Here is a 25,907-nt window from a genome sequence, read left to right as displayed (position 1 = left end):
AGTCGACCCAAGTTTTAATAGTATATAAATCAAAGGAAAAGTATATTCTAGAATTTGGCTTGGTTAGTGTAAGAGGTCGAGAAACATGGACTGTGGGTCGAGATATATAGTAAGCCAAAGGAAAAAGCATGACTTTGATCTAATATGTATTGTCCATTCAATATATGAGAAGCACCACATAGATCCAAGTTTAATATGCAATGTGCATAAAGGCATTTCCATGCATCATGCAAGATTCATTTTATATTAAGAAATAGTAGAACTTGGCATCGTGTTGATGGCAGGATTATGGTCGAAGACATTTCCAAACTTGCCAAGTACTAAGCATTTTATTACTAATATTTCGACTATATTTTCAACATCAATTGAAACTATTTCTTCGACCCAAAATGAAAGAAAAGAAGCCGAGCAGCAAGAGATGAAGATTCACAGCTAGCAAAGAAGTGGTTACAAGAGAAGCAGTTATTGGAAGGTGGTGCAAGTTACTACAACAGTAGATATGCCAAGTGTATGGCTTTAATATAGGAAGTTCTTTTCTGTTTTAGTATTATCCGTAGGATTAAAATAGTAGTTTTATTCCAAGTTCTATAAATAGAACTTCTATTTGTAAAATAATCAGATTTCACACATTTAGGCTCCTAGACTCTGAAAGCCAACAAGTCAATCACAAAGACAAATGGCAATTAGGAGATCATGAGCATGATTGTGGTGTAATCTCATTTACTTTGCATTTCAATTCATACTATTTCATCTTTTCTTCTTTTTTCTCTTTTATTTTTCTTTACTTGTTTCAATTTCTTTACTTTATCCTGTTCTTCATGAAAAAAATCTGGAATTGACACTCAAACGTTTTCACCAAAGAACCCAAGAGGACTCGAATCCAGTCCCAGATTGATCCTTGGATTCTCTATTTGTTTTACCAAAATTTGGTGTAAACAATATTGCACTAGAAATATAAGTGTAAAATGTAGTACTCACTATATTCTTGATAAGAAATATGAATCTTTCACTCCTCCATATTGTCATATTATGGAAAAAAAAATAGCAACTTAATCATTCAAAGGGAACAAATGACATCCATCCTGCAGTTAGATAGAATCTATTTCTATGTTCGTGAAAGTGATTTTAAAAGAACTTCTATGCCGCCAGCAATGGTAAACAACCACATCAATCTTGATAAAAAAAAATTAGCACAACTGATAACATCATTGCAACGACTAAATCAATATTAGAAAAAAAAATAGTAGACTACCACGTTCATTTCAATACTAATCTAATTAAGTAATTAAATTTCTTTTATATAAAAAAAACTACTCTCATTTCAATCTCAATAGAAATCTACCTATTTTTTCTTCCGATGAAGCAAAAAAAATAAAGAAATCTACCTGTTTGATCCCTTTTTCCCTTATTAGAGAAAGAAAGTGTGAGAATATCATAACTCAATTATATTTAATTATACATATATATTCTAAATATTATTCTAAATAATAGCTTTCTTACATTTCTGCAAATTTAAATATTACAATTAAAAAATATAAATTAAAAACGAACCCGTGCAACGCACAGGTTTAATTTCTAGTTTTTTTTTGTAACATGCACTATGTTCTTTGAATAAAGTGGTTGGGTTCTATTTTTAACTTTTATGAATAGAATAAACACTTTGGTCAACTCCTAGGTACCTACAACTTATAGTGTTGACCGTAAGACATTAGTCACACATTTTTCAACTATATAGGATACATTGGTTTACATTTAGAAGGACTAGAAGAGGTTTATTGGTATAAACTAAAACCACACTCATAATTCAATGATTTTTTTCTCATAAGTTCTTAATCAAGAAACATGTTGTAAGATATAAGGGTTTTTTTAAAGCGGTAGAAGTTTATCAAAATATTTTTTTCTATTTAATTATGAGAGTTGAAATCATAGCTATCATATTTGCCAGTCAGTTCCCTCATGGCTTGTTGGTTTGGAATTTCCTTAAATACCAATATGTTTTAAGTTCGAACATGGCATGCAAAGCTCAAATCAAAGCTAGCTATCATATTTAGAAAGTGTTACATCAATAGAAAATTATTTAATAGTATGTCATTAATTTTATGAGTAAAATACACTCACCCCCTCAAGGTTTGCAAGAATGACATATAGAGATTCCTTGAATTTAAAATCCCTTGAATTTAAAATCATCGGTCATAACAAAAATTGAATGTTTTGGCTTCCTAACCTTATATTGTAAATTAATATTAATATATACAAATAAAATTATCAACTACTGTTTGAATTTGATTAATATAATAATGTATAAGTGTATAACCAAATAAGGTCCTAATAGATATCAGAGATACTTAGATATTTAGTTAGAGGTTTAATTTTTAAATGATGTGCTTAAAAAAAGATTTATTAAAAGATCAGACATACTAATTAAATGTGATCGGTAACTGAATAATGTTTAAATGGTCCAAATGAAAACTTGGAGTTTTGTGCTCTTATCATATGTTGGGTATTGGGTATGTATGCATGAAAAGTAGACCACAACCCCCAAAATTGATGTTTGAGCATTCCTGAAAGGGATTGCTGGCGAATTAGCACCATGTTTGTAAATTATTTCTCTTGCTTTAGGGGTGTACAAGACTCGGCCCTACCCGCCAACCCGTCCCGGCCCAAGCCTTTAGGGTCGGGTTCAACCCGGCCCGATCATTAAAAGAGACCGGGTTCGGGTTGATCTTTGAGTTACCCGACTTCGGGTAGGGTCGGGTTCGGGTTGACACTTGGGTCACCCGGCCCGTCCCACATATATATTTTATAAAATTTTAATTTGTTATAATGATTAAAATGTGATACATGGTGCTCAAATTTATCTTACCATGTAGATGAAATTAAAATGTTTAACATTTACCTTATGAATTATATAAACGTTGGTCAACTATGGACACTTTCATGCTCTAACAAGAGAAAATCATGTGTGTGTATTATGCATATGTGAGACAAGTGAAGAAATGATCAAACAAAATGTAAAGGCTTAATTGCACTTTTGGTCCCCCAACTTTGACCTTCCTGCGAAAATCGTCCCCGAACTTCAAAATTAGCAAAAAATGACTCTGAAGTTTACACTCAGTTGCAAAATTGGTCTTCCGTTAAATTCAGTTTGAAATCTAACAGAATATTTCGTTAAAAATGAATTAAAAAATAAAGAAAAATAAAATTGAGAAAAAAATAGTATTTTAATTAAAATCCAGAAATAATTCCAATTAAAACCTTAAAAGTCATTGCAAATAAAAACCGTAAATCCCAAAAGTTCATATACCTTTCCTGTCAAATTATTTTTCTGTCAAAAATTTCATATACCTTTCCTATTCCAAATAAATCTTTTAAACCCCAAATTTAATCCTTTTTAAAGACTAGAGAGTGATGTAACAAAAAAAAGAAGAGAGCAGCGGAGTCCCCATCTCGTCATAGATCTGGGTTCGAAGGAGGGTTTTGCAGTTGAGAGCAGGAGAACGTGGACAGCATTGGCTTCATCTCCACCCTCACTTGTCATTCGCAAGTCGATAATTTCTCCCTTCAGAGTCGCAACCTTGTGATTGTAAGAACCTGCTTCATCTTTCAAATTTATTGGTTCCAGAGATCTGAACTTCTTTGAGTTTGTGGGTGGGTTGATTGAAAAGCTTCTTCAGATCAAAATGGGTCGCTTGTTGTTGCTGTTGATTTGGATTCTCAAGTGAAGCCATAAACTTTGACCAGAAATTTTAATTGCATGAAGCAAGAAGAAAAAAATCAAACTTGAGAATCAACAATTAAGAAGAAGAATAAGATGGGATCTCCAGATGATGGTTAGTTTCAGATCTGAAATTGATGTGGGTTGTGGGAATGTTGGGTTGTGGTTGGAGTTGGATGAGAGGTGTTGCGGTTGGAGTTGCCGAGTTGGATGAGAGGGAGGGAGAGGGGATGAGGTGGGGTTTATGATTTACTGGGTTTTGTGGGAAAGCTTATAAAAATGATGATGAATGTTATTTGAAGAAGATGAATATTTCATTACTTAAAAATGCAATTGATTAAATGTTAATTAAAAAATTATTTTTTTCAGTTAAAATTAATTTAGAAATGTCATGTCATCATTTTCTGTTAGATTTTAGACGGAATTTAACGGAATACCAATTTTGCAACCGGGTGTAAACTTTAGGGTCGTTTTTTGCTAATTTTGAAGTTTGGGGACGATTTTCGCAGGATGGCTAAAGTTGAGGACCAAAAGTGCAATTAAGCCAAATGTAAACCTCTCAAGTGCAATAGATTATGAAAGAATTGGATCATTTCAAGTTATTTCTTCTAAAAAATAGTTCCAACTTATAACTCTTTTAGTATGTTATTATCTTTAAATTTTACAATTAGTATCAAATAGTCTTGAACTTATTGTCCCTCGGGCCAACCCGGTCCCGTCCTACATAAACCCGTCCTAAATTGGACCCGCATAATGTCAGGTTGCTTCGGGTCTAGGGACGGGTTAGGGTCTATGAATTGGCCCGATCAATATTTAGGGTCGGGTTAGGGTTAACCAAAACCCGTCCCAACCCGTCCCTTGTACACCCCTATCAATTAATGTTTAATGTATCATATTTCTTAACTTACTTTTACACATCACACCCAAATACAAACTCACAATTTTAAACCTATTTTTTCAAACTTAACTATACCAAACTTCATTTGATCAACCTTAATTTTATCCAACTGCAAGACAAACAATCATTGTTAATATAAACCATGGCTAATTGAGTAACATTTTTAATATTATTTTATAGACCATGACTTTTCTGTCTTGCTCATCTTTTCTTATAATGATAATGTGTAGTGTACTAGTCTTACCAATTACCATTGATGATTGATCTATAGTTAGTTAGTTCTCTCAACAGCTGAATAAAAAACATCACGTGGCAAATAAGAAGCCAACAAATTAAACCCCATATATTTATTGAGTTACTTAATTTACAAGATTTATTTATTTATAGGAGCCAAAATAGACCTCTCACGAACGGTGGAAGGTTGAGATTTGAGAACACAAGGTCCTGAATTAAACTCACCAGTCACCACCAGAAACAACAGAAGCTGCCAAACCTAACACCTTTTTATGCTGCTGTGTGCAGTGTGCCTACCATAATTTCCTCAATTGTTCACCAGCACGGATCCGTAATCTCTTCACTGTCTTCAGGTCAATTCTGACACCGCTCTCTGCAATGACACTTTTGCCCCCTTTCTAATACATGCATGCAATCCCCTACGTAATCGTATAAGTACGGATACTTCATACGGTACTTATACGATTGGTGATATATGGACTAACGTTTACTGTTTACAACTAAAAATATAATATTTTCAATCATATTTTTTTTTCAATTTTTATGATATCGCATCAAATTTTAAAGAAAATTAATATTTTCCTCTCGAAAAAATAATTTTTCTTTTTAGTATTAAACTCTTTTAAAATATAATTATAATATCAATTATTAGTGAGAAAGTTAACAAGTAATATTTGTAAAAAAACTAAGCTTTATATCATATAATATGTAATACTAATAAGGGTTAATGGTCAAATTAGTCTCTGAGTTTGTAACCTACTTTGATTTAAGTCTCTCTGAGGAAAAATGACGTTTAGTGGCGGTAAAAAACCGCCAGTAATTGTAAAAATGACCGTCACTAAGCGTTATTTTCCTCAGATGGACTGAAATCAAACTTGCTTACAAACTTAGGGACTAATTTGACCATTAATCATATTAATAATTAACTTATTCTCATCATCTTTTACTTTTTCTAAAAAATATCATTTATTTTTCTAAGTGGTAAGAGTTAGGGGACATATAAGTTAGGTAAGAGATCAAATTAAATGATCAATCTCTAGATGTTGCAATTTATTTTTTCGATGTACCAAAAAATCATACATATTTCTTTATTGCATGTTATGTATAGATTGTTAATCAAATCTATATGAACTTAACTCCTACATTAAGAAACTAGAGAGTAAGGTTCAAATCCTAGCGAACGAACTAATTTACTAACAATTAACAACTAGCATTTGTTTTATATAAAAAAATTAGAAATTAATTGAATATAAAATCAGTGTAAAATTTAATTTATACTTATATTTAATAATTTTTCACAAAAAAGTAAATATTTAACTTAGTTTACATTGAAAATATGATTAAGCTCAGATTAATTCATAAAAAAATTTATTGTGTTAATTACTCTCGCAATTTTGAATTTGGTATAGTGAAGATCAAATGTCTTTCAAAGAGTAAAACTCATAGGAATCAAACTCTTAATATATGAACTCAAATAGTCACTTTTTATTACTGTAAGCCACACTCATTAGGTAGTTCATAAAAGTGTATACAAATATCCACAGAATAATAATATCACCAATTCATAAAAACGTGTATGATTTATATATAGATTAAAGATATATGACGTGAGTAATATTAAAGGCAGGAGAGGTGTATATGTATGTCATGTGGTGGATAATGAGATGCTTAGCTAGCATGACACGGTAGCGGTGGTGCCCGGAATGAATGGCATGGCAGCGTGTCCCCACGTGAAAGTAGGTGGGGTCCACGGAAGGACCACCTACGATCGTCGGTTGCACCTACCCGACAAATGAGAAGCCTTCCTATGTTGTCGTTAATTGCTCTCTCGACTTGTGATGTGTCTTACAAACCACCGCTACGGTTACGTTTTATGTACATGCTAGCTATATCATCTACCATCTTGACTTATATTACGTTAAGTTAATGTCCTCATTATTTTCTATTCATTTCTTGCATGTCCCCCCCCCCCCCCATTTTAAAAACCCAACTTCATTTTGTTTTAATTCAAACATTTTTTTATCTCGATTATGTATGTACGTGTCCTTTGTTGGGTATGACATCATTCACATATAAGCGTCTATTAGTTTGGTTTGGTTTTACTGAGTATACTGCAATATATAATAGTTCTTCTATATATAGATTTCTTTATGAGCTCCAGGGAATATTAAAAAAAAGATTCATTACATTTGGATTATAATGTTCCTATATATATATATATATTAAAATAGGTTCATTTAAATACAGTTTTATTTGAGTACCTTGTTGTTGTGTAAGCTAAAGAATGTTGACCAATAGAGTGCTGCTCAAGCTCAAGCTCAAGCTCAAGCTCAAGCTCAAGCTCAATATATATACATATACCTTGATCCAATAAGTTTGGAGATTCGATCTCCATACCATATATATTATACATTAATTTTAGCTCTCTTTGATTTCAAATCTTTCTAAAACATAAAAAAAAGAACATTTTATTTATATTTATCATCAATAAATTTTAATTTTGATGAAGGTACAATTTCATTGGTGTTGGTACTTGCTCGTGCGCAGAAATATTGAACTTCAATGGTGAATTTGATCAAGGGGCCAACCGCTTTGTATCCTGCTGGTGGCGGGATTGATGCTAGCTCTTCAATAATGCATGATATCCTTCTTATAGTAGGTATATGCAAGACAATTTGACGCTCAAGTCAGTAAGACTGAAAGAAAATTACATTTAGAATAGAAATAGTGTGCACATGAGAGATGATCCGCTTTTACTTATAAACACGTAGGGTTGTTGTACACCTTGAGAGCTGAGGATCATGCATGGAAAACATGATATTATCTTATAACAATATATATAGTAATATTATATATTATCTTGATTAGTAATTTAGTATTCCTTATCATCTTAGTTGGCTAGTTGCGAACAAAATCTTCTAATTGGGCCAATGTGTTGGGCTTATAATAGTATTCCATAACAAATTAACAATTACCCAGTTTTGAGTATTTAAAGGGCGATGATGCTTGGACTGCCAAGTTTTGAGATAATCATTTTTGTTTGAGACAATTAGTTTGATGGTATGTATGATATGCTTCATTATATTCGGTATTCTCTTGATCCTAGAGGCAAGTGCCTGAGATTGGCATGGAATGTTCGATTTGTCTGAGGACATATGTATATTCAGATGGATGTGTCATTTGAGGTCCTTCGAATGAATTGTGGAATGATATCGCTGCCGGTGTGACGGTTGCATGCGTCTTTTCGATTAGTGCAACCTGATTTTATGTATTTACCAAAAAGTTGAGTAATGATGAAACACGGCGTGCAAAAGGTAGTGTTTTCCCATGTTTGGGGAAAATGACACAATGACACATTTTCCCTTGGGCAAGAGTCTTTAAATTCGAAGGTAGGGCATCATTTCGTCTTCTTCTCCTTTAACACTGTATTTGCTGCTTGAACAAAAAGTACATCAAGATGTGTTATTTTCTAACGAGTATTCTAATATAGGCTCTGAAACGTAACACTTTACTGAAAGAAAACTAAATATGTACCACTCGAGTCAATCACTTTTAGTATGTGTTTTTTTGCAGTAATTATTAGAAGTCTCACATTGCCTAGCTAGAAATATAACATAGATGTCATTTATAAGGAGTAGCTTAACCCTTAACTATTGAGCTAACTTTTCGGTCGAGTTAGGCCTCCCAAATTATAATATAGTGTCAAAGCCTATATCTTAGATCTATTTATTGGTGGAGACCTCTCATATTTGGGTCACCCCACAGATGTACAGTCCTTGCAAATTTCACGTTCCAGATGTCCAGTGTTAGGCTTGAGGGAGTGTGTTAGAAGTCTTACATTGACTAGAAATATGACATAGACAGCCTTATAAAAGTATAATAACCCTTAATTCTTGAGCTAGTTTTTTGGTTGAGTTAGAAGTCGAAATTCTAATAGTAATTAATACATAGCTGGTCAAGGTAAAACAAAAATAACAAATAAGCTCAAGAAATTTTTAAAAGGGCGATATGAGCTGATTATGGTCCGTTTGGGAGAGCTTATCTGATAATATAAACGCTTGTGCGAGTGTTTAAGAGAGCTTATACAAACAACTTATGACAAGCTGTTTTGAGCTTATTTTCATAAGCTACTTATGATAGCTTATGAAAAAGAACGTATGCTTATATATAGCTTATTTTCAATTTATTTTAATAAAAAAATTAAAATAACGTATGAATAAGCGCTTATGTCATGATCATATCTTTGGACCTTGGCTTACCATCAAAGAGCCTACTTGGGTTACAATTTCTACATACAAAATTGGGTTACAAAATAGCCTAACCTTAATTTGATGGGCCTAACGCTGCCAGTGTTTATGGGCTGCACTTTGTTTTATTTACTACATCGATCTCGTCCAAAAGAAAAATTACTATGTGGACTGCTGAGCATCAAAATTGGTCATTCCACAAATGGGGCTGTTATTGACCAAAAAATTTAAAAAAACTAATGATGCATACAATAGAGTGGCAATATATTGAAAAAAATAAATAATCAGAAATCAAATAAACAGAGAATTTGGTACATATAAACTCTTTAAAGTTAGAACTTTTAAGGATGAAATTAAAACTAAGTTTTTAGCCGGAAGAAAAGTGCTTATTACTCCAAATTTTTGTTTTTTCATGCTTAAAAATCAGTTCCATTTTCAAAACCCCAATTAGAACGTACCAAGTTACCATGCCTCGACTGTCAATAATAATTGGGCCGTCATTTTTATATAGAACTCACTACTTCGTCAGTAATTTAACACTAACTTATATCGCAAAAACTACTTGCCGCTAAATTACTGACAATCGAAGCTATCAAGTACAAAAAAATTATTTTTAAAGCATGCTAACGACGGTCTGTCAGTCAGTAATAGTGAGGTTTTGCAATGGTATTTAGGTCATCGGCAAAGTTTTATAGGTAAGCATTTGCTTGTAGTGGAAGCGATTGAAACTAACGCAATGTGCCTTTTCTCAAAGTGGTGCATGCTTGCCGACAAACTCTCCATGAGCAATATAATCCAAGGTCCTCCCTTCATAGGCCGACATGCACCAAGTTAAAGGGAATGTTGTATAGACCAGAGTTAGGTCCAATAAAGGACATGGATGTAATGAAAAGCATCCAAGTGCTCGGTATGGCATGTTTCATCTACACACAACTCTATCTTTGGATGACTTTTGAAATGCAACAAAGTAACACAAGAAGGGAGTTGAATTGTGTTTGAAAAATTTTCCAAGTTAAAATATCAAACTTAAAGCATTTTGTTGAAAATCCTTTTCTTGAAAACCCCTTTGTTAGTAGCTGCAAAAATATATCAAGAGTAAATAACAAAGATATAAGAGATAAGAAAAACCTGCAAGAAATTTTATCTTAGTCCACTCTAAACTCATGGGTTACGCCCAGACCTTAATCTCCTACCAAGATTATCCAGTATTGTTAAACAAGTATTCTACATGACTTCTCATATTACAAGTATTCTAAAAAACTTCTCCATCCACAAACATTTGTTCTTCCAAGCTTCTTTAGGCTTCCAAACTTTGAAAAAGAGTGTGAGTGTTCTCTACTTTGAATTCTCTTCGAAGATGATAGTAGAAATTGTAAGCTCAAAATTCTTTTGTATTTGTGCTAAGTGTTTAAATTGCAAGTAGACACTAAGAGCACTACAATGAAAGTGTGAAAAGACGTAAGCGGGCAATAACTCGTGTGAGTATGAAATAATAGAACTAGTCATCAATCTTTCTCCAAGAGCCATTTATAGTCTTTCTTGAAAATATGATTGTTAGAAAATTAGGGTTAGAGCTTCTCTCGACCTCCAAGCTTCAAATGACTCATGAATGCACATAGTTGTGACCATAGTAGAGCACTAACGACGTAGGTACATGCAAAAGACGCTACAACGCTCAAGTCAGCTCAAGGTTAGAGATAAATAACCACAAAGTCTAAGAAAAAAGAGAGCATATGAGTTAAAAAGTCAGAGTTACACAAAGTGCGAAATAAACCTTTTATACATGTTAAAAATAATAAAGTAAAATCTTTCATATGACTTTTACTCAACAACTTAAACTTTTTTGGATAATTGGTTGTTTGCTAATACTCGTAGTGTGATCAACTGTGTAGGAAATTATTTGTTTCCAAGGGTGGCATTACAGTTAACCTTGGTTGAGTTAGTTTGTGATAATTCTAACAACTTAACTTAGTAATTAGTTACTTAGTTAGAAGAATGAAAGTCATGTTATGATATTGATTGTAATTATGTATTTGGTTGTCTTGGCCAACATACTAGACTGACACTATTCATGTAATTATTTGAATCGACCAGAATGATATTTAATCACGTGATCATTTAGATCCATTAGGATAAAAAGAGACTAATACCATATCACAAACTGAAAAAGTTAATTCTTTTTGTTGCTTTACTAAATAAAGACTTATTTAAGTACACATGAAGTATCTTTACTTAAGATGTAATGACTTATTAAGAGGGAATGAATTGAATTGAGTTCATTCAAAAGAAACACTTAAACCATATGAGTTACTCAACCCATACTCCAAATTACTTCTATAATAACTATGAAGTTTTCCGTACACAAAAACTAATAGTTATGAAGAATTGAATAAAGAATCTAAGAGAGCATCTTAATATTTTAATTCCATTTTCACGCGCAAACATTATTGCTTTACAAATTTTCAGAGCATCAAGAAAGATTAGCCGTTGAACAATTTCTGACATAAAATCCAAGACAAACTAAAAAGTGGAAAAAAAAATCTAAAAAACAATAAATAAACTCATTTCCCAATATTCCAAACACTATCAATCCCAGTTTCCAATTATGTATATAATCAATACTTTTATTTTTGGATAATATAAAATTTTAAGCTTGAGAACTCGACGAGTGTTGAATGTGGAGCACTCGTGTCAACGGACTCCAAGTACAATTCAAATATAGCAGAATGTGAGAAGAAAACAGACCAAAAAATAATAATAATTAAATTTTGATCCCATTTTTCAATAAAAAAAATTCACAAAAAGATATTTATAATTATATTAAATCTTTTACAATTCGAAAAACTAACAAAAAAGCCGAGCAAAACTAAGGAACCACAAAGGAATCTTCAACACGAAAATCTCGAACTCAACAAAAGACGTATAAGAAATCATAAGACTAGACGTAGGTGAGTGAACCCCTCTCTTAACAAGCCGCTCCGCCTATTATTTTCTCTGACATTATATAATATATAATATGAATAAATAATAATAATAATAATGTATTAATTTTCATGTGCTTTGTCTTTCTTCCCTCCAATCATTTTCCTCTGTGTTTTTCTTTTTCTGACTGATTTTCCGGGAAAATTTCTCTCACTTTTACTCTCTGGTTTCCCGGCGACAGAGGAGGAAGTAGAAGAGTAGAAGGAAGAAATTTCTCTGCTTCTACGGAAACTCTTTTTTCTCTTCCCTTCTTCCCTTCTCAACTTCCGTGATCAACTCAATTTCTTCAACAACCCCCTTCCATAACAATCCTCCATGAATCCCCTCTAACCCCACCTGAGTTTTTCCCTTCTCCTCTGTCAAGGTGATGCTGCTCTTGCTCTTGCTCTTGTTCCTCTCTTTTTTCTGCTTCTTCTACTCTCACTCTTGTTGCTTTTGGTTTATTTATGAATTTCTTTGAATTTTTGTTTTTCTAGTGTTGGAAACTGGAAAGGGTTTAAGTTTTGTTTTTTTCTTCGAAATTTTAGTCTTTTTGTGCTTGATCGGGTTTTCTGGCAACTGGGTCATCGCTGTTTTGATGCATGAGGTTGAGCTGGTGATGAATGGAACTTGCTCTGTGGGTTGGGGCTTGGTGATGGTGGATAATCTGAGACTGATTTTTTTATTTTTAATTTTTATTTCTGGGTTTTGGTGAAGTTGTTTGAATTTTCTGGTGATTTTTGGTTTGGACCTTAAGTGGACTCTGTAGTCTTGCATACCCAGTTGTGAAATGCTTCAGCTTCTGCTGAGTGTTTTTTAATTTTTAATTTTATTTTTAGGTTTTGATTTGTTTAATCTCTGCAATTTATATTCCATAATATTTAGGTCTGTGCTGTTAATTGCTACTGTGCTGATGATTTTTTAAGAAATTTTACTGCATAGTTTGGGTCTGGATATCAGTTGACTCTGTTACTGTGTCAGCTGGGAAATGCTTAGGGTGCTGACTGTTCTATTAAATCTTAATGATTTTTCGATGATCCGAATGTGCTTTTGTGGAACGAAGTATAGGCAACCGGTTTGGATTCTGCTTAAGTCCAAGCTTTAATTTTCCAATTCAGTTTTATTCCCTAGCTTGATTGAAATGGTTGCAATAGAAAGGGGAATAATGTTTGATCAATTAAATTATAAGGGAAAACTGGATTCAATCAAGGGAAATCTTTCTTAGCTAATAACAATTCCTTCTATGTAATGTGTTTCAAAAACTGCTGATCTCATTTTGCACTGAACTCTCTAGAGACAGAGAGAGAGAGACATAGACAGAAAACTGTGACGTACCTTTATTTGATTGTATCTGTTAGAGTAACTGATATCAATGAATCTGACCCCTTTTTTTTTTTTTGAATTTCACATTATCAGTAGAAAGTAAATGAATATGGACAAACTTCCTGGGGACTCTCTGCCAGCTCATGGTCCAATAAAAGTTGGAAGCAGTGCATGGGGAATACCACATACAGCTAATGTATTGCATGATTCAAGTGATGTTAGCTTGTTTTCCAGTTCACTGCCTGTTCTTCCGCATGGAAAATGTAAGCTTGAGATGATGTTACTGATAGAACATATTAGAATCAGCAAGTATTAGATTATTGAATATTGAGTCTTTTTCCTTTTTGTTGTTGATCTGCAGTAGTGAATTCGACTGACTCTGAAGATTATGGTCGACCTGTTGATGATAGCTTGCTGACATTAGATAAAGATCACAAAGAGGAAGAGGGGCAAGGTCCTTTTGATGATATGGAAACCAATGCAATTGGAAACCTGCTTCCGGATGATGAAGATGAGCTTTTAGCTGGGATAATGGATGATTTTGACCTTACTAGGTTACCCATTCAATTGGAGGATTTGGATGAAAATGATCTGTTTGCCAATGGTGGGGGATTTGAAATGGACTTTGAACCACAAGACAGCCTTAGTATTGGTCTGTCAAAGATAAGCATATCAGATGGACTTGCTTCGAGTGGTATTGCACAGTATGCAATCCCGAATGGGATGGGAGCGGTGGCCGGGGAGCATCCTTATGGAGAGCATCCGTCAAGGACACTATTTGTTCGAAACATCAACAGTAATGTTGAGGACTCTGAACTAAGAATACTATTTGAGGTACTGTACATTAGCCTGATGCTTCAACAGTAATATATTTATCTTTAAAGAGTATTTAATTAGTTATGGTAATCATGCTTTTGCTTCTTTTGTTACTAAACTAAATCTATGGAAACTCACTAATTGAGGTATTGTACATTTGGCCATCAGCCTACTTGTGATACCTCTAATGTAGTAATTCATCCATTTCTATTTTGTGATACTTATTATAATGCCTTGAAGTCTATTGATATTTGCATTTTAGAATCAGGAAATTATGGATGATGAGTTGTGGTTTCGTCTTTGACTGGAAAATTGCTTGGGATATTGTACCTTCCAAATCCCAACTATTATTAGTAGAAATGTCTCTGTCAAGATAAATTATTACCTATCCTGCAATTTCTAGTTAGGAACTGGAGGATACTGCCCTTTATCACATATTCTCTTACTGATAAAGATCGAACCAATACATACATGGCTATTGCAGAATGAAATAGAATAGAGTGAAATATAACGTTGTGAACATACAAAGGACCATGCTATCTGGTCTTGGCAAGTTAGTAACAGGAGACTTGACTTACAGTTTTTCCCTGATCAATCCTGCTGGGACTCAGTTGTCCCCTTTAGACTTCAAGTGCTCCCTCTCTCCCTCGTCTCCTACCTCTAAAGTTCTACTTGTCCGAAAAATAGATTAGTTTAGTTGGAAATCCCTGAGCTGCACTAATTTTTTCTAATTTAGTGACTCTGAGCTTGTGTCTAGTACAGTTGGCATGAACAAATTCTAGTCGGAGCTTAAATAGTTTGTTTTGGATATGCATTTCTTATTTGGCTAACACTTGAAAAGTTCTTGTTTTTCTCCCTTTATTTTGTCATTCTTATTATTGATTCCTTCATGCTCATTTGACAGCAATATGGGGATATCAGAACGTTGTACACAGCATGCAAGCATAGGGGCTTTGTGATGATATCTTACTATGACATTCGAGCTGCTCGTACTGCAATGCGCGCTTTACAAAACAAACCTTTGAGACGAAGAAAACTTGATATTCATTTTTCAATTCCCAAGGTTTGATTTTCTGGCAATACCTAATGTTTGTCTTATTATGATTGGTATTGCCTTTGTGTTATTGATCTTTGTTCTGCTGGTTCCAGGATAACCCCTCGGAAAAAGATATAAACCAAGGAACCCTTGTAGTGTTCAATTTGGATCCATCAGTATCAAATGATGACCTTCGTCAAATATTTGGGGCTTATGGTGAGGTCAAGGAGGTAATTTATGCTTATCTATTCATCTCTAATGTATTTTCTTTGGTCTTCGCCTAATTTTCATCTAATGCTTGAAGTAATTCTAAATTTTGCATTAAAATTGCAGATCAGGGAAACACCACATAAGAGGCACCACAAATTTATTGAGTTTTATGATGTTAGAGCAGCAGAGGCAGCTCTTAAAGCATTAAATCGAAGTGACATTGCCGGGAAACGCATAAAACTTGAACCCAGTCGCCCTGGTGGAGCACGTAGAAAGTAAGTTGGGTTTTATATTGGTTTGGATGGTATGGTCATTTTTCCGATAAAAATTTATTTTCTTCGTTGACCTGGTTTCTTAATTCTTTCATGCACGATAGAAATGTATCGCATACATGGAAGTTTTATCAATAGATGTACACTCATGAATATCTATTATATTAATATTTATCCCTAGACCAGATATCGAGTTTGTTGAATGCAAGTTGCTCATAAATAAGTTAATTTTAGTTGCTTTCATGACGAAAAGAAATCTGGTTGGTTTCGGAAAGTTCAAGTTAGTAATGAGGTTTTTATTAACCATAAAATTTTAAATTAACTTCTGAGATAAGCTTGCATCACTTTATTAGGATCTAAAGGAATCTTCCAAATTTTGTCCTGTCATCCAATCTCTTATGACTTTCATCTCTCATACCATTTTCATTTCATCTGCATGCTAAAATGCAGTAATATATTGAGATGTTATAGTTGACGCTGGAGTAACACTAATTAGCTACTACCGTAGGCAGTCTGTATGCTTCTGAATCTATACAAATATAAAATGGGGGTGTAGAAAAAAATAAATGTTAAGAAATAGCATTATTACAGGCATGACTCCATTCATAGTGTTGCTTAAATGTATTGAAATGTAATGCACTGGCTGGATGAAGTAGGTTCTGTGCACCCCACCCCAACTTTTGGAGAAACCATTGCTTCATGTCATGGCTCCTCCTTTTAGTAGTTGTGCACAGAATGCATATAATTATTATTTACCGATTACTTTTATGAGTTTATCTTTGCATTCATGTCGACTACTGACATTTTGATCTTTCTATATCTTGTTTGTGTTTTTGTTTTTCTCATTTTAGCATTATTTTTCTTTACTATGATTTAGGAAACCTCATACATATTACAATGCTATTGTCTACATAATTAAATATATAAAGATTGTGCTGTATTTTCTATTGTTAGCTTGATGCAACAACTGAGTCAAGAACTGGAACAAGATGAAACTCGCACTTTTAGGCATCAAGTAGGTTCACCTCTGGCCAATTCTCCTCCTGGTAAATATTTTTAATCCAATCTTCATTCTTATTTTATATCATTGTTGAATGATACCTTAAGTTACAATCTTAAGATTTGGGCAATTTTTTCTTTTTTCAGGTAACTGGGCACATTTTGGTAGTCCAATTGAACCTAATCCATTAGGCTCTTTTAGCAAGTCTCCTGGTTTGGGTCATGCAAGCCCTATGAGTACCAACCATTTGTCAGGATTGGCTGCTCTTCTTTCCCCACATACATCAAGCCCTACCAAGGTTGCACCCATTGGGAAGGACCCTCGAAGGGTTACACATCAGTTGTTCGCTAACTCTGGATCAACACTAGGAGCAGCTTTTCAGCATTCTATGTCATTTCCCGAGCAAAAAGTAAATGCAACTCCTAGACCTACATCTACGTTTGGTGAATCACATTCAAGTTCATCAAGTATTGGAACACTGTCTGGTCCTCAATTTCTTTGGGGAAGCCCGACTCCGTATTCGGAGCATCCAAAGACATCTGCCTGGTCTTCTTCTTCTCTGGGACATCCATTTACATCTAGTGACCGAAGGCAGGGATTCCCATATACTAGTCATCACAGTCCTTTTCTTGGCTCCCAGCAACATCATCAGGTAGGGTCTGCTCCATCTGGCCTTCCTCTTGATAGGCATTTTAGCTACTTCCCGGAGTCACCTGATGCTTCTCTCATGAGCCCCGTTGGTTTTGGGAATTTAAACCACGGTGATGGGAATTTTATGGTGAACATGGGTGCTCGTGCATCTGTTGGAGTTAGTGTTGGCCTTTCAGGAACTAATACTGAAATTATTTCACCTAATTTCCGAATGATGTCACCACTGCCTAGGCATGGTTCATTGTTCCTTGGGAATGGTTCCTATACTGGACCAGGAGCAACTACTATTGAGGGGTTGGCTGAACGTGCACGAAGTAGACGTCCTGACAATAATGGGAATCAAATGGATAGTAAGAAGCTGTATCAGCTTGATCTAGAAAAAATCATCAGCGGTGAAGATACAAGGACTACTTTAATGATTAAAAACATTCCTAACAAGTATGAACAACTAAACAACTATCCTTGTGAAGTGATCTATATCTTGGCAATTTGATTAGGATGTTAACTGATGAATTTCTTGATGACTTTTGCCTGTTTTGTTTGCTTTTAAGGTACACTTCAAAGATGCTGCTTGCTGCTATTGATGAGAATCACTGCGGGACTTATGACTTCGTCTACTTGCCAATTGACTTTAAGGCATAAATAAAGCATTCTATATATCTTTTTAATCAATGTTGAAAGATTTCTGCTGCATGGATGAGTTATTTCTTAATGCCTGTTTTTGCTTGCAGAACAAGTGTAATGTGGGTTATGCTTTCATCAATATGGTGTCTCCTTCACACATCGTCCCCTTCTTTAAGGTTTAAATTCTATCCATTTATATTGTCTGATGTCATGGTTTTCTGTTACTATATTTAAATTCTCATTTGCATAGTCTGTGATGTGAGGAGTTCCTAAATGTTGACGCTGTATCATCATGATAGATTATTCTGATATATTTTGGCTTCTATATATGACTTGAAGGTGCTAGAAAGTATGTTCTATGATAGTTTCTGGTGATTTGCTAGCATTAAACTTGTCAGGTAAGGAGAAGTGTGTTGTATACTTAATTTTAACTAGTCTATAATGGAAACTTGTCTAGGCATTTAATGGGAAGAAATGGGAGAAATTTAATAGTGAAAAAGTTGCTTCGCTAGCATATGCACGGATACAAGGAAAGGCTGCGCTTGTGATGCATTTTCAGAACTCAAGCTTAATGAATGAGGACAAGCGGTGCCGACCTATTCTCTTTCATTCAGAGGGCCAAGGTACTGGTGACCAGGTAATATTTGATTCAGTTGCTCACAATTACAAGATTTCTGGCGTGAGACATTGTTACAGTTTCTCCTTTAACATTTAGTTACAAAGAACTGTAGTATAAAAATTCTAGTATTGTACTAATAATTGATTACACTTCCTAAAAGTTCCTATTCTCAAGGGTTGGAAGACCTGAGCATTCAGTTTATTCATATGTAGAACTCAAATTAAGTTGGTTAAATATTTTCGAAGTTGCTTTTGAAGATTGCTTGATTTTGAGATCACATATAAGCTTTCAGTTTTTCAATTGCAACATGAAACTGCTAATTTCTTTGACTGTACCTTTTAAGTAAATGCTACAGTAATTTATCAAATTAGTTCCTTTAACATTTCATTTTCTCTGATTTCCATTTAGGAACATCTTCTGTCCAGCAATTTGAATATCTGCATTCGTCAACCGGATGGGTCGTACACAGGTGATTTGTTGGAGAGCCCAAAGGGCAATTTGGATGAGAAGCTAGAGAAAGATTAACCATTTGTTAGAGATATATTGTTCCTAGCCGTAATAAATGGGGCTAGGAGTGCTAACTAGTGCATAGGCAATCTTAAGGTGTACAAAACCAATTCATCAAAAAAACCAAAACAAAAAAAAAGTTGTATAAAAGTGAAAAAGAGCACCCCAGTTATCAAGTGGGAAGAGACTGTGGATATGTCAATAGTTCATAATAATGTTATAAAATGCAGAGATGTGGATGATGTGCAGAGAAACAAGAATTGTTATACTGCCAGCGGAAAGGAATAACTTGGAGTGTGTTTTGCTGGATGGTAAGTTTCTACAGCAGCAGCAGCATGCATGCCAAATTGTGCAGGATATGACTCTGTCTGGGATTTGTTATTTTTTTCTCCTTGCTGAGGCTGGTGTTGCCTTTTGCGGATGTCTCTATTGTGTATATGGAAAAAGCAAAAAAATGTTCCAGTTTCTGGAAAATAGTTTGTACATAAGGGTAAACATGGAACTATCATGTTTGTCAGTCCTTGTTTTATGGAGTCAAAATTGTGGTCTGTAAAGATGTAAACCTGGTACCTCCTGTCATTTATTTTAAACTATTGTTCATGACAGTCTAAATACTTTGAAATATTGGAGATTCTTTGTGGGGTAGTGTTGTATTTCTCATATGAATGTGAGATCTTCCATAGGGAAGATACTCATGTGAAAGTATGCTTGGGTTGAAATTTCTAAGTAGATGCTAACCTGTGTTATGCATGGGTTAATTTTGAACTTTTTATAAAGGTTTTTCATTAAGTCAAAGAGAAGTATCATATTTAATTGAAAATAATAAGATAATATTATAATTAAGAATACGGCTTTGTTTGCTTTTAGTGGTGGAAACTATTTTTTCAAATCCAATTATTTTTGTGTATTTTTTTAGGTGACCTTAAATAATAGATTGTTTAAGAATTAATGGTTAGGTTGGTGGAGGATGAGGAGGTGGGAGATTCACTTGATGGGTTAGGATTGAGGTGGGTTGGTGGCTTCTTCTTTAAAAGGTTCCATCGGAGGAGGGTAAGGATAGAGGTGAAGGCGTTATGTAGAAAATGAAATGATGGGAGTAAGAATGAGTTTGTGGAAGGAACATAAAAACATTTGCGTTGGGTAGATTGTACATTATCACTTGGGAATTTGATTTGCCACCCCAGGGGATTTGGCACCCCAGGCATTTTAAAAAAATGCCATAAGGGCCCTTTCGGAGTTTATACATCCGAAGTGCTTCGGAAACTTAAATTCCTAAGTTGTGAGTGAAACCAAATCATAAAACCAAGCAATAATGGAGAGGGTTATAAAATCCAAGACAAGCAAAATAACATAAATAATCCAATTCAAGCAGGATTGAGGGTTACAAAGGGAAGGAGAAGAAGAGTGATGGTGGAATGAGGAGTAATGGAAGAACTTAGCCACATTGCACTCAGAACCATTAGGGATCTCAAGTTCCGAAGCACTTCGGATAGGGAAGTCCAGAAGCACATTGCAATCAGGCAATGCATTCACTTTCACGTATTTAAGTACTTCGGAAGGTCAAGGCACATTGCAATCAGGCAATGCATCCATTTTCACGTATTTAAGTACTTCGGGAGGTCAAGTTCCGAAATACTAAAAATATGAGGTGTTAATTCTAGTTGCAATGACTTTGGAAACTAAGTTCCCTAAGTACTTCGGAAACTAAGTTCCCTAAGTACTTCGGAAACTAAGTTTCCTAAGTACTTAAAAAAAGGGGTTGTTAATTTTACATCATTTGTAATATTTTAGACAATTTAAAAAAAAACATTCCTTCTAACAACTCCTAAAACTTACAAGTATATTTAACTGAACTACAATCTAATCTATACTCTTACATTTAAACGACATTAAGTAAATTTTGGGTTAAATCATTTATCTTAAATATCATTGATCTACTTAACAAATAACTTCACTAATTAGGAAAGTGAGTTTCCTAAGTACTTTGGAAAGTGAGATTCCGAAGTAATTAGGAACATGATGTTTCCGTATTTCCCCACTTTAAAGTGGGGTGAAAAATCTAGTATGTGAGGTTGCAAATCCAACCCCCTTTCTTGTTTACCTTCTTTTGCTTTGCCTTGCGGAGATCTTGTGCCTTTTTGTTGCTTTGTCCGGGCTTCATTTGATCTCTCTTTGCGCTAGTTGTATGACTGTTTATATCTAATAATAATATACTATTTTGCTTTCTAAAAAATTGACTTATTTATTATATAAAAGATTAAAGAGTAACTTTTTTTATATGTAGTAAAAATTTAAAATCATATACATTAGAAAATGATATCATATGTTCATAAAACTTAAAAATCATTGACTTATCGTTTTTCCAGAAACGACTCAAAGTAGAATTTTGAATACTTGTAAATTTAATTCTTTTCGATTCTTATTTTGTTAAAAATTTAAAATTTTATTTTATTCAAATAAAAATTATCTTTCCACAATAGAATGTACAAATGGTAGTGATGTTTTCTAAGTAAACAATGGTGGACGTCGAGGATAAAGTAGATTGGATCGAACGAGTGAGCGAGTGTGTCATACACCGCTGTGCCGGGGAAACTGACCCCTATAATTGGATTCACGTCTTCACCTGAATTCTATGTTAGGGCACCCGTGATGTTGGCTTTATGGGATCCATCGCTTCTTTGCTAGTTCCGTGCTTGACCTTGGAGCCGCATGGAGGAGGTGATGATCTTGTTTCTTCTGGTGTTGATTTGGGGGTTCCTTCCTCAGGGTATACGTGTGGAGGGGAGAGCTTCTCTGGGACTCTCCGCTGTAGAGTCGAGGAGCATGGTGGACATGCCTTCTCGGGTAGAGTTTTGTCATGTTAGTGCAATACAGGTAGGGTTTGATCAACACGTGCCTGTATTTTGGGGCAGGGTAGGTCGCCGACGTCTTTTGTTTGATTCTCCTACGAGGGAATCATATGGAGTAGTCGGACGTAGGAGTCTAGGTTGGAGGCCATTTTAGGCTGACTATTCTATTCGAGCATTATAGATATTTATGTACTATATTTATGACGACTTGGTTACTGTTTCCTTTGGGCTTGTATATATATGTGGTAAGTTAGTATGTACGTATGATCTTTATGCATGACATGTTTGAAAATCTCTTTTGTTTTGAAAATGAAAAAATAACCTTTTTTCAAGAACTGATTATGGAAACTATTGCATATTTATTTGGAGAAAGGTTACTATTGTGATCCCCGAAAGATTGAGCGTTACACTACTCCTTTTCTGAGGAGCTCTCCTCGTCGGTCAGCACAACGACATTCTCACAGAAGCATAGTGCCTGCACACATTGTTTCCTGTCATTGTCTGGCAGTTGCTGGCCGTCGAAACACATGCATACAAACAATGGCGTGTGAGGATCAACTTTCCAAAAGTAGTATATAGAAGCAAAACAATGTATACTACATAGACAACAATAGACATTATCTCTAAGCACAGGAAACGTTGCACATATATTCATATCACATTACTTATTCAAGACATGTTATCATTTTACACAATCACATAACACACGTATCAATACATCAAAGTCAGTTGCATGATTATGGTCATGCAATGGATGCAAAAAATCCGGATATAACGCCTCCTCATAAGGTAGACAAGACAATCAACGACACTGATGAATGCCACTTAGTAGGTAGGGCACCTCGCAGTCGATCAAACACCAGCCTAGTGTTGACCATACAAACTTGAGGGGTTTTAGCTTTGGAACATGGGGGAAGGTTTCTCTCGTCTACTGAAATTATTCAGTAGATGACTTACGGGTCACGAATGAGGAAGTTTGGGACTCTGCTTTGAAAATCTGGGATTCACCATACGATTCCAACTAAGAAAAGGAATCCAGTTTTAAAATAAAAAATTTCCCTATTGGAAAAAATTTCAGGTAAAAAACGAACCGATCTCAGAGCAAGTTGCTCCAAGATTTTTGTGGGCCCAAAAGATATTTTCTTTTTGTTGTGGGCCACACTAGGACACATGTCAACCTCCTATGGAGAGACACATGTCCTAATGTGTGGTGGAAAAGAGACCTGGTCTCTTAACCACACTTAATCACATTAAGTGATTAAAAGAAAAGAAAAACCTATTCCTCCCATTTTAGAGAGAGAGAGAGAGAGAGAGAGAGAGAGAGAGAGAGAGAGAGAGATGAGGGTTTGAGAGGGAGCGAAGAGGAGAGAAAACTTTGATTTTCTCCTCTTGAGATCTTGTGAGTGATTCTTGGTGCTAGATATTGGGTTTTCTTGGAGTTTGTTTGGAGCATCACAACACCATCATCATCCTCTTCTTCATCTCGTTTCTCTTGGAGTTTCTTTGAGTTAAGGTATGTTTGTCCCCAAGCTTTGAGTTTATGGGCTTGGAGTATAATTTTATGGTTGATTTCTCTTTTGAAACTTGGATGTACGGTATTTTGTTGGTTGATGCATGAAAAAGGGAAAAACCCCAAAGTTTTGGAACATTGTGAGTTTGATAATAGCGTTGTGACATGATTTATGCTAAGTTCCTTCATATTTTAGGTTGGGGTGACCTTTAATTTGAGATGAGTAGAATCAATTTTGGAAAACCCCAAATTTGTATTTTTAGGGTTTTGTCAAGTTTGGCTTTGTGTATTAAGCCTTGTATGAGATTTTGATTGAGTCTTTAACCATAGAAATGTCATAAATATGCTTAGGAATTAACTAGTTTTGGAAGAAAATGTTTGGTTGCTTGTGAACCATGCTTGGCTGTGTATATCATGTGTGTTTGGGGGGGGGGGAGGGGGTTGTGAAAATCTCATTTTTTGAAGCTTAGAATTGATGCATGATGCTTAGATTGTTGTTGGGAAAAAATTGGGTTTATACTTGTGGAAAAAGTTGATAAGTGTTATGTGTTTCTTTCTTTTTAAGTAAGTGAAGATTATGCTAAGTGTAATGGCATGAATAACATTGTATGAGCCTAAGTTTAGATTATAAATTGAAAGAGGATTAAAAGGAAAAATTGTGCTTGTGTAGGCTATGAGGTCGTGAGTCTATGTGTGGTAATGGAAGAGTAAAAGTTCTGACAAATCACTAGGAACATGCCTAGGATTAAGTTTTGGAGAGTTACATGATTTTTGTGCTTGTGTGCGATGTTAGGTCATTAAGAAACTTGGTGAAGTATGTTTGATTGAAATATTGCTTTGCTATTGAAGCATGTTATTGCGATGTTAACTGATATTGATGCCCGACTGAATGAATAGTATGCATGTGGTATTGTGCTTGAGAACTGATTGCTTACCGACTATAAAATTAGAGTGTTTATGAGTGTTAGTGAGTAAGTTCCGACGAGACGTCTGAACTACTACTGCTGCTGTTGTAGGATCAAGATCTTCCTTAAGAAGATTACGTTCGAGGAGAGAGAATCTTTAGAAAATAATAAGTTTTAGAATAGTAAGAAAAACTCACTTACATAGCTTCTTGTTCAAATTTAAGACAAAGTTCTCGAACCCCAACCCTTTCTTTCCATCTCATAAATAGTTAGCTGGAATTGAACACGCGTAACATTAGGATTTGGATGGTGTATCAAACATATCCTTTTAGTTATTACTATTAATTTTGTACTATTTCAATTCTAAGGTAAAGATTGTCCTTTTACATGTGGACTTAGATAATTATTCAAATTCAAACTCATAATTCTCAGCATTAATTTTTTCAATTTTAGTTATGAAATATATTAGTTATTGAACTTTATATGATTATGACCATTGATTATTTATTTGCATAAGAACTAAAAATAAAAAAAATTAAACTTTAAGCAATTTCAACTCATTTAATTGTTTCAATGCATGATACAATTTAGTTAAATTAAAAAAAAACTAGGCAACTATTAATTATTATTTATTAACATTAAATTTATCATTTAATTATGAAATATATTATTTATTTATTTCATATGATTATTGCTATTTCATTTAATTTATTATTGAATTTCAACAATACAGATTTAAGTTAAGAATAATAGTAATAATAATAATTATTATATAAAATAAAATAATTAATAGATTCCATAATTAAATGATGAAATTTAATTTTAATAATTAATAAGTTGCATAGTTTCCTTTGTTTAATTTAACTTAATTGTATCATACATTGAAACAATTAAATGAGTTAAAATTGCTCAAAGCTTAATTTTTTTATTTTTAATTATTATGAAATTAATTAATCAATTATCATAATTATATTAAATGCAATTACTAATTAATTTCATAATTAATATTGAAATAGTTAATGTTGATAATTATGAGTTTGAATTTGAATAATCATGTGAGTCTACATGTAAAAGGAAAATATTTACCTTAGAATTTGAATAATATAAAATTAAATTAATAGTAATAACTAAGAGGATAAGCTTGATGCACCACCCAAATTCTCATGTTTCGCGTGTTCAATTCCAGCTATTTATAAGATCAAAAGAAAGAGTTGGGTTTATAGAACTTGGTCTTATATATATTCAAACTGGAAGCTTTGTATGTGAGTTTGTTGGGAATGTTGATCTAAATTTATCAAAAAGTTGAATTAAATATAGGTGTTCATCACTATGTACTTGACATGGGTATGTTTTTGAATTCTAATGAACATAAATCTACTTTAGTGTGTTTGTTTGGACTTAATTTAGCTGGTGCTATGATTTATGTTTTTGTAGGTTCTAGCAAGGGTTACATCGATGTAACAAGACATGAAAATGTAGCACATTTTATAAATCACATTTGTATTCCAAATCTATGTGTCAATACTGATG

At 34.0% G+C, this 25,907-nt stretch overlaps 1 protein-coding gene across 2 annotated transcripts; it reads left to right on the top strand.

Annotated features, from left to right (window-relative positions):
• Nucleotides 1–12,171: 12,171 nt before the first annotated feature.
• LOC130722087 (protein MEI2-like 2) lies at nt 12,172–19,735 on the top strand. 2 transcript variants are annotated; one of them, XM_057572710.1, is made up of 12 exons: nt 12,172–12,440; nt 13,472–13,641; nt 13,740–14,212; nt 15,099–15,257; nt 15,344–15,460; nt 15,564–15,715; nt 16,667–16,758; nt 16,859–17,801; nt 17,915–17,999; nt 18,095–18,163; nt 18,445–18,610; nt 19,015–19,735. In XM_057572710.1, the coding sequence occupies exons 2-12, from the start codon at nt 13,482–13,484 to the stop codon at nt 19,077–19,079; spliced, it is 2,481 nt and encodes an 826-aa protein (XP_057428693.1). In that variant the 5' UTR covers nt 12,172–12,440; nt 13,472–13,481; the 3' UTR covers nt 19,080–19,735. The 2 variants fall into 2 exon arrangements, with proteins under 2 accessions (XP_057428693.1, XP_057428692.1); XM_057572709.1 differs by having other exon boundaries at nt 12,174–12,440; nt 18,445–18,624.
• Nucleotides 19,736–25,907: the final 6,172 nt, after the last annotated feature.

The sequence above is a fragment of the Lotus japonicus genome, chromosome 6, assembly GCF_012489685.1.
Source record: "Lotus japonicus ecotype B-129 chromosome 6, LjGifu_v1.2".
Taxonomy (NCBI): Eukaryota; Viridiplantae; Streptophyta; class Magnoliopsida; order Fabales; family Fabaceae; genus Lotus; species Lotus japonicus.
This window is presented reverse-complemented; position numbering and strand designations above follow the sequence as displayed.